Raw genomic sequence first — 9,986 nt, 5'->3', positions numbered from 1 at the left:
CTTCAAGAACAGTGTATGAGGTACAAAGCAAAGTAACTGCGGTGTCTTCAAACCACTGAAACCAGGAGGAATGGTTTCAAGTCGCTTAAATGTCTGATTATAGACGGAAAAAGTACGCCCTCACCTGTTGAGAAAGGTGTATTTAATGTTAAAGTCAACAGTTTCAGTTTCGTTTCATTCCCCCCTCCCCCTCAACAGTTTCCAGCTGATGCACGTAAGGGGCCCGGTGATTCGTTAGGGGCCCGGTAATTGGCCCGCCCCCCGGCCCGACGCTGACTTGTTCTAGTGCTAGTACTAGTGCAACTGTCATATTAATTTTTATACTTTTTGACTTCCAGATGCCATCCATCCATCCATTTTCTTGCACCCTTTTTCCCTCAGTGGGGTCGGGAGGGGTGCTGGTGCCCATCTCCAGCCAACGTTTCGGGCGAGAGGCGGGGTACACCCTGGACAGGTCGCCAGTCTGTCGCAGGGCAACACAGAGACACACGGGACACACAACCATGCACACACACACTCACACCTAGGGGCAATTTGGAAAGGCCAATTAACCTGACAGTCATGTTTTTGGACTGTGGGAGGAAACCGGAGTACCCGGAGAAAACCCACGCACGCACAGGGAGAACATGCAAACTCCATGCAGAAAGACCCCAGGCCGGGAATCGAACCCAGAACCTTCTTTGCAAGGCAACAGCTCTACCAACTGCGCCACTGTGCAGCCACTTCCAGATGCCCTCATATGAAAGCAGTTATCTAACTGTAATTGGAATACGTTTCAGATAAAGAATACAGAACATCATGTTTGCTTTTAGAGGGCATTCCAGAAGACCTCATTTGCACAACATCAGCTGGGAAGCTTGGATGCAAACAAATAATCCATGTCAGGTTCAAGGGCAGCACCCATAGGATCCGTAGCACTTGCAAAAAAATCCTGCTGCTCTGTGAGAGCAAAGGGTAACGGCTCAGTGGCCTTCCCAGCCATTAACACAGGTTTGTAGAAACTTATCTGTGTGTCACTTCATACCTACTTGCTTACAGTAGTTAATCTGTTAGGTGAGAAGAAGGCAAACGTTTAAATTTTAGGGTTAACATTGATACGTTTAGAATTGGTGCTTAGCAAGCTTAGACAGTAAAGAAGATCCAACCAGCCATGTTAACCACAGAAACACAGCTAATAATAGCATGTCAACTTAAAGCTGTTTGTTCACCCTTACAGGACAGGCCGGTGGTATGCTCTTTGGTGAATCTTGTAAAGCAATGCTGAACGGCATGGTCAAGGAGATGAATCCAGATTTTGTATCTCTGATACGCATCGTCATCCTGGAAAAACAGGTCTTTCAGGCTTTCAGGTTAGATGGTGAACTCAGAGCAGCCATACCATGTTTTTCTTTTTCTTCTTCTTTAGGTCGTGATGCACTGTTTTAATATTGTAACGTTGTAATGTTCCAACAAATCCGAGCTGGAGAGTCGCTGTCAGCAGGATGACGTTCAGAGCTGGTTCAGCTTTCTAGGTTTTATTTACATTTCCTTCAGTGAACCATTCGACCCACTCACATAGTTAATACAACAAACTCAGTAAGAATGATTTTGCTTTTATTTGTATTACATCATTTGTATCAAAAGGTAGTTCTTCTTCATCTGCCCTCTTGATAAGGGGAAGTTACACTTTCTGGGCAAAGTTACCGCACTTCTTATTCCTTTTTCCTAAACTTACTTACTTGGGGACGTTGGAGCATACTTTCTTCACCATCCATTCTTAGTTCAGTTGGTTATTCTTTAGTTTTCTTCATCTCAGTGATTTGAAACTAAAGACCACAGGTCACATGCCTCATCTACAAAACCAATCATATTTAGCCTACGCTGGCAAAAAGTCCCCTACACTTACAACTTATGTATGTGGACATGAATTATGGGCCATTCATGTCAAATATAAAAGTCCAGTTCAAACAAACATTAGAGAGACACTTCTACAAATCACACTTCAATTCACTTAATCATTGCTGATGTCCTGTGAAGTTTTGGGACGACATGGACTGAAGCAAGTAGCATAACTATACACATAACAGCGGGACCTGGTGTCTTTACTTACCCAGGCTGCACTTTACATATTAAAATTGTGTTGGAGCCTGAAGTCATTGACTTTCTTGCCAACATTCTGAAAATTAAAAATCAGAAAATTTTGTCTGTTTTGTTAGTCTGTTAGCCTTGTAGATTTTGACCAAATTCTGCTAATGTATGGAACAAGGTTATGTTTCTTTCCTTTTACAATCTCCATCAGTCAAAAATGTTAATGAAGCCTCTAAGGAAAGAGCAGTTCGTATACATTTCCTGTTTTAGGGTTCTCTAAACAACCAACAAAGAAAATACTGGACATGTATTTAGCAAGCTCATCGTCCACATCACCACAAGACCAAATGGTGATGTTGCCAACACCTGGTCCAGTGGAGCCACAAGTAGAGATATTACCTTTTGCTTGTGTTCAAAGTCTCCATATTTTCAGTTGTCAGATAATGAAATTTTATTTGAGAGTAAAATGTAGCTAAACTATAAATCAACCTGGTGACATTAATTTTGTGTTTTGAATTAAATTAAATATTTTTTGTGGGTCAATTAAAAGGTATGTCATCACTCAGAACATTTGACGTGTTTATATTGGGGATTCTTTCCATAATTGCATTGTTAGACACACATTTTCAACTGGAAAGAGAACATGTTTTCTGAAAAAACAGTTCCATCAACGCATAGTCATGTTTTGTGGCAAGACTCTTGCCTGCTTCTAACTAAAAGTGACTCGTTTCCTGTGTACAAACCCTAAGGAACAATAGAACCGGACTCATAGTGGATCTTGGAGAACTCTGATGAAATTCATACCTTTTTTTCTGTCCTATCTCAGTTCGTCTAAAACGAAGAGACAAAATTAGCTATAGCACAGAGAGACGAGTGTTTTCAGACGTTGGCATTAGGCAGAAACTGTATAAACTTTCACAAGAATCAACTTGATCAAATAAATGTTGGATCCAAAGTGGCAAACTATTTGCAAAATTTTTTCATTTTCAGTTCAGTAAATCTATTATTTATAGAGATGTGCCGATCAGGTATTTTTCTGCCGATACCGATTCCGATCACCCATGAGGGCCGATCACCGATACCATCATAAACACTACCGGTTACATTATGTGGAAAAAGGAACCATGAATTCACCTTAATTTAGACAAAAATTTGTTTTTAATAAGTTTTTCCAAGAACAAAACAGGCATTGTGCAAATTGTACTGCTATCGGTAATACTATCTTTAACAGACTGATAACATATGAAGGCTCTGAAGAGGCTAAATAATGCAAAGAGTCAAAATAAAACCTCTCAACATTGCCAAAAAATTCAAATATAAAACTTAACATTCAAAGGCAAATACAGGATCGATTGCAATAAAAAATCCTGAGTTACTGAATGAAAACTTCCTGATAGCATTGCGGCTAGCTGATTACTGCTAGTTCTGATTGGCTGTTTCTGACTGAGCGGAGTAATTATGCAGAACAGGGAGGAGGGAAAGGAGATCGATTCTTTTTTTCAGAGATTATCTGTCTCATGTTAGGACAGCGAAAGTTTTAAAACGTATGTAAAATGTGTTTTTTTTTTAGTTAGATGCTGCAGCTTTAAGCAGAGGTTCGGTGTGAGAGTCACTACGAGGTGGACTCTCACACCTCGCGGAGCAGCGGTTCAATAGCGAGAGCAGAACCATCGTCTTACATCGCAGCTCGAAGACATAAATAATTTTGTGGGTTATTTGTTTAGCTTTCTGACCGTCATGCTAATCCGGGTGACTGTTTGTAGCTGTGTGCTGCTTTACCTGCTATCTGATCTTCCATTTGTACTGCAGTGAGCCTCGATATAGCCAAACTCCTGAAGTATGGCATTGTTTTTATGCCATATTAGATTCGTCGTGTTGATGCATTTTGACGTGCCTCACCCCACTTGCTTCAATTTTCCGCCGCAACACGCGAACTTCCCCAGTGCGTTATAGTTCCACATCGCTTAGGATTTGTTGCTGCGTGTTTGCGCAGAGTGAAGGAAAGAGGAGACCAGCTGCACAGGCAGGCTGCGAAATGAGATGCAGGTGATTGGTTTGTGTGTTCGGCAACAAGAGACCGTGATCGGCGATCACCGATCATACACTTTTTCACAGAAATCGGCCGATTATGATCGGTGGCTGATCGATCGGCACACCTCTAATTATTTAATATTTAATAAAAATCTCTAATGATTATTACTACTTGTAATATATAATATTAAAATTGATTGTTTTAAAAATAATTGTTTTTAAAAAATTCATTTAGCATGTTATAACCACCAGAAATGATAAAATGTAAGGTTATATTCTTTTTGTTAGCTTAATATGCATCACTTTTTTCTGATGGCTATCAGTATTCATTTCCCTCATCTTTTTAAAATTTATATTAAAATGATGGAATTCAAAAAAAGAACACATTAAAAACAGACATATAGTGTTCATGTTATTTAAAGGGCACTCAATATTAAGCCTCCAATCGTTAATAATCTTCATATCTATTTTGAGAATAACCTATTTCATTCTCTGCTACTGTACGTTGCCATGGTTCCCTTTAGTTCTGAATGGCTTTTTTTTTACATGGCAAAAAATAGTTGTTACTGAAACGATATTAATATTAATATCAATTAATATTAATATATTAATATTTAAAAAGTTTTTTTATTATTCATTTATATCTATATAAAAACAAAAATGTGTACTCACATTTTATGGCCTTTAAGTGTTATAACCACCAAAAATAATTGTTTTAAAAAACAATTTAAAAACAATAAAAAACAATTAATATTGATATATTAATTAACATTAATATATCAATATTAATATCAAAAATATATTAATATTTTTGACAAAGTTTGCAAGCTTCTCAATACAGCCGGCACTATCAGGGAAGAGAATGAAACTATGGCTAAGGAAGTCAAACAAATTGCCATGAAAATAGAAAACACAAAAGATCTTGAAGATGATTGTAAGTACTTGGAAAAACAGATACAGACTGGTCGTTCGAGAAACCAAATGTTAAAACGGCAAGTTTATGATCTGAAAATGAAACTCGAGTCTCAAGAAGTCTTGGAGGAAAAAAGCAACACAAGACAGGAAGAACTTCAGCAACTGGAGGAAAGCAACGAGAAGCTTCTAGAAGAAGTTGTTGCCTTGAATTTGAAACTGAAGGATTTGGTTGTATTGAAAGAAACCTATAGGATGTTAGAAGGCAAGAAGAAAATTCTGACCCAGCAAAACAGCTTTTTGCTGAAGAACGTTGAGAAAGTCCAACAAAAAGTTTTACAACAAGACCACACAGAAAGGACTGTCAGACAACAGAAGTGAGCAACATATGTCTTCACACAAACAAAATGGCAAAAACTCCAAGGCTACTCTCAAGGACAAACTTCGGAGTATGACCTTCCTTTTTTCTTCAGCAAAGACTGACAAGAAAAATTGTCTCTCAACTGAGATGACCCAATATCTCAAAGAAGAATCAGACCTAGCATGAACCAATGCCTTTTGCTCCTTAGAGCAGTTCAAACAAAATTACGAGATAGGGCTGCAAAACACACAACCCTGGTGCTTTTCACCAAGGGTTCAAACTCCAACACTTAGTTTCTGCATGGACTTTCCACAAAATTCCTATGCCGATGTGGGTTCTCTCCAAGTGCTTTGGCTTCTCCCACCATCAAAAAAAAAAAAAGCAACATCTTAGTTTCTTTCACATTCCCTACATTTCCCTTCAAACAGTATATGGATGCATACATGACAAATTTTGTTCCACCAAAGTGGAACTGTGATACTCCATGCAGAGTATCACGGGAACTCTGCATGGAGTTTACAATGTGCAGATGTGGGTTCTCTCCAAGTGCGTTGGCTTCTATCACCATTAAGAAAAGGCAACACATTAGATGATTTTAATTAGGCTCACTACATTTCATTTGAAAAAGAGTGCATGCATGCACGTTTTGTTCCACCACTGGATGTTTCTGCATGGACTTTCCACAATATTCCTATGCAGATGTGGGTTTTCTCCAAGTGCTTTGGCGTCTCCCACAGTCAAAAAAGCTCGTTAGTTTCATTTAATTGGCCCCTTTACGTTGTGTTATGAATTGCGGTTGTTGAGGTTCGGACCCAAAAGCAGAGAGGTGAGGCAGCAACTGAGTTTTGAGGATTTAATGAGGATCTTCAGAGAGTCCAGGCAGCAGGTGAGCAATGAAGCTAAAACTCAGCACACAGGAGCTCTTCAGCATAACATAATTAGTGGTTTCTTAGTTACTCCACTGTCTATCAGTTGAAATAAAATGCAAACTGCACTGCAATCACCATTCATTGTTGTATCATCAGCTCACAACAAAAAGTATGTCAGATATCAATTCATATAAATAATTCAATAAATGCTTTCTTTGTGCAAGTTGAGTTTTGCAGTACAAACTTATAAATGATCTGATGGCCTTTTCAAAAATAATCAAATATTTTCTCATCACCAAAGTGAGCTGGAGTCGCCTCACAAAACCACAGGAAAAAGTTTTTGTTTGGGACGGCAAAAACAATTCTTATAAATAAATAAATACGCACATAAATGAATAAATAAAACCACTTTGGTAACTTTGTTTGAAGGGGGTGAATAAGACTAACATGACGCTGTCATAAACTTGACATAACACCTGTCATGAACATGAATAAGCCTTCATGAATATTTATGACTGTTGTCTAGAAAACCTAGACTTTTCTGTTTCAGAAGACGCTCTGACTCCACCAGATTACCAACCAGCTCTGAGGATGAACCTCCACATTGTCTTCATGATGCAAGCTTGTTTTTGTTTTTTCAATGAGGAGCTAGCTACATTTTCAACAACAAAAACTGGTGTGTTGCCAACACCAACTGCTTAACAAACATAATTTGATTTAAAGATAACTGGAAATAATTTTTCTTCTTGTTAATCTAACATTAATAAAGAGAAAAACGCCCGCAGCGTTTACGAGCAGCGGGCGGTCATGGGAGGGCAGGGTCGCAGGCCGGTTAGGGGTGCAGGTGGGAAAACTGGTGTTGGTGTGTCAGGGTTATTTGCTGTTGCTCATGGAAATCCAACATGCCGAGCTCCAGGGTTTCTGGCGTGGAATCTCATTTAAATATTTTACAGAATGCTATTGAAAAATATAGAACAAAATGTCTGCTTCCATTTTCCCCATGTTATAAGTGAAATAATCTGATAGTGGAACTACTACGTTTTTAAATCAATATTAAGGAATTGACTTAAAACAAACTTGTATATAGTGCTGAAAAGTAATAAGTTAATTTAGGCTTAATTCAAGTGTACTCAGATACTTGCACTTGAAAATAGACCAAAAATACCAAAAAAATATGTATTCATCTTATAGCAGAAGTCTGGGACAAAAAACCGTGTTGTGGAGAATGTGACGGTGCTGTGAGAGGCTCATACACCAACCTCACATTCAAAGAGCAGAGGACGAGATGATGCGGCTGGCATCTTTTCATTACACGCCGTCATAAATCTGTCATCCACAATGAACCTGAGGTCAGACGTTGGCATTTTAATGCTTCTTGTCACCTTACATGTTCATCCAAAACACATGAATCACTCAGCTCTGAGCGTTTACACCGTGACTGAAGACACAAAAGGCACATGCTTCCTGTATGCTGAGCTGAGAATAACCCTCTATGACTCCTCTCCTGACTGTATCAGTGTGAATGCAAATGCAAACTCCCAACAATCTGTCAGTCAGCTCTCTGACAGGTTAATAAACCTGACACCTGGGCGACACATAGCGCACATTTCCCACTGGCTGCTTATATCAGCCTGGACGGGTTGAGCTCAGGTCTGCATGCATCTCCACAGTTCGGAATCGTCACCCGGCTAGTATCTGCATCAGTGCAGGCCGAGAATAATAAAGAACAGCTGGAGACAGGAGGAGCAGATAGGGAGCATTGGTCACACTGATAACACTTCCTCAACAAAGAGGGCGCGGTGTTGTTGTCGGTGGTGGAACGGGACAGCGATTCAAGCTGGCGGCGGACAAAAAGCAGGCCTCCTTGGAGGAGGGAGAGGCCGAGCCAACGGGCAGGAAGCTCCGCGAGCCGCAAAGTGTGATGGTGCGCGTGGAGGTGGAGCAGGACATCCCCATGTCAGTGGCGCTGCCCATCGAGCTGCAGGTGGATGGTTCTCACCAATCCTTTCCCTTCCTGGACACCACGCTGGCTGATCTGGGCATCCAAGAGTGAGTCGACTCAAAATTAGGGCCGAAATGATTTGCTTGATGGGCGTTGTGTCCGAGTTCATTGGCTTGGACTGGATTTTTTAGACCCGATCTAAACTGAGTTTGGTCCTTTCTAGGGTTAACTAAAAGTAGAGGGTGCATTATCAAACATCTGGTTTACGTGTCCAGGTCAGACGTGAAGGAGAGGGTGGTGTGGGTCGACACCAAGAAGACGCAGGTGAAGAACAAAACAGGGAAGCTGAAGGAGAAGGAAACTACCATCCTGGAGGTATTTGTTCAGCTACTGGGAAAGCGCATAAAGATTGGGCGAAAGCAGGAAAGCAAAGTCATGGTGGTGTGTTTTTATGTTGCTTTAGGTGCGAGTGAAAGCCAAAAAGCCAGGAGATAAGCAACTCCAGGAGGTTCTGTACAGCACAGAAGCCCACACTGACCGCTCCTTCTGCCGGACAGGGATGGACATTCAGCCCTGGAAGCAGGGAGATCCAGGTTTGTACGCAACTCCTCTGTAGAAATTTAGATTTTAAATGTTATGAAGAGAGGGGAGGAATTGAATCCTCCACGCTCCAGAACTCACACAGCCACTCAAATAGCAGAAAGCTCAGACTGATACAGATCACATTGGTGTGCTAAAGTCTTGTAGAGTGAAGAAAGATCATACCAAACCTCTAATCACTGGAAGACTTGGAACACCACATGTATATCCATTTTCTCTAGTTGAAAAATAAAAAAAACTGCACACTGCTACTCAGCAAGCCTGAGTGGACAAAAATTCAGCTGTAAAAAGATATGCTAAATGGTGGTCCTAGTCTGAAAACTATGCTTCATTTTCTTTCCTTTTCATAACAAAGCACTAGTAAGTACATGGCTGTAACATAACTAAGTCTGAGAACATTTGCAAGTGATTGTACAGAGGTGTACAACGGCTTACAGGGCCACTGAAGACGATATGATAAACATTGTAGAAAAAAAAAACTTCAAAAGATTTGTATTACTTTTGGAACTTTTCTGAGCTTCAGAAGGTGAGGTTATTCCAGCAAATGTTCAAACTCTGAAATTTCCTCCTTTTTTTTTCTTAGAAACTTTCTGAGATTTTTTGGCGGCAATTTACTTTTTTGTTTCCCATCTACAATGGCGTTAATATAAAGATATATTGTCGTTCTAGGGAAGAACAAATTGAAGCCTGTGGAGATGACCATGGCGTTGGGTCTGGAAAACCGTCAGCCTGGGAATACCGAGGCTCAGGATCAACGAGACATCTGATGCGTGACAGGATAACTACCAAACAAAACAAAACAAAAAAAAAAAACACGAATCAACAAGGAGTAGATTTATTAACAAAATCAGAGTTGACATGTTGGAAATATTTGTTTTTTTTGTGTTTTGTTTTTGTTTTTTTTAAATGCATTTTGCATTTTAAACATCACGTAACTACAAAGTTAACCAGATATGAAAGTTGCAATATGTTAGCTTTTGTGCAACTTTCTCCAACACGTACGACCATAAGATGGGAGTTGTGCAGCATATACTGACAGGATTACTTACTGAGCAATAATAACCGTTTAAATCAGAAAACAGTAAGATTTTTCTTTTTTTTTTTTTATGAATTCTAGATGGCGAGGTGGTCATAGATCACTAATGGTGTAAAGCTACAAAGAGATCTCTGTATGGGGCAGTGAAAATTGACTTTACATGTTAAA

The 9,986-nt window shown here is 39.8% G+C and overlaps 1 protein-coding gene across 1 annotated transcript; it reads left to right on the top strand.

The window, feature by feature from the left end:
* Positions 1 to 7,774: 7,774 nt before the first annotated feature.
* LOC145549340 (uncharacterized) lies at positions 7,775 to 9,861 on the top strand. Its single transcript, XM_081601438.1, has 4 exons — positions 7,775 to 8,289; positions 8,458 to 8,557; positions 8,646 to 8,775; positions 9,452 to 9,861. Exons 1-4 carry the CDS (start codon positions 8,162 to 8,164, stop codon positions 9,547 to 9,549), a joined length of 456 nt encoding a protein of 151 aa, XP_081457564.1. The 5' UTR covers positions 7,775 to 8,161; the 3' UTR covers positions 9,550 to 9,861.
* The last annotated feature ends 125 nt before the right edge of the window (positions 9,862 to 9,986 follow it).

Source organism: Poecilia reticulata, chromosome 20 (assembly GCF_904066995.2).
Source record: "Poecilia reticulata chromosome 20, P_reticulata-male-v2, whole genome shotgun sequence".
NCBI lineage: Eukaryota > Metazoa > Chordata > Actinopteri > Cyprinodontiformes > Poeciliidae > Poecilia > Poecilia reticulata.
The sequence above is the reverse complement of the archived record's forward strand: the minus strand, read 5'-3'. Positions and strand labels throughout refer to the sequence as shown.

Excerpts from the sequence above, each read along its gene's own strand:
- LOC145549340 (XM_081601438.1), top strand. The coding sequence starts at position 8,162 with ATGGTGCGCGTGGAGGTGGAGCAGGACATCCCCATGTCAGTGGCGCTG. Across the intron at positions 8,290-8,457 it reads GCTGATCTGGGCATCCAAGA|GTCAGACGTGAAGGAGAGGG; the intron begins GTGAGTCGACTC and ends TTACGTGTCCAG. Across the intron at positions 8,558-8,645 it reads AGGAAACTACCATCCTGGAG|GTGCGAGTGAAAGCCAAAAA; the intron begins GTATTTGTTCAG and ends ATGTTGCTTTAG.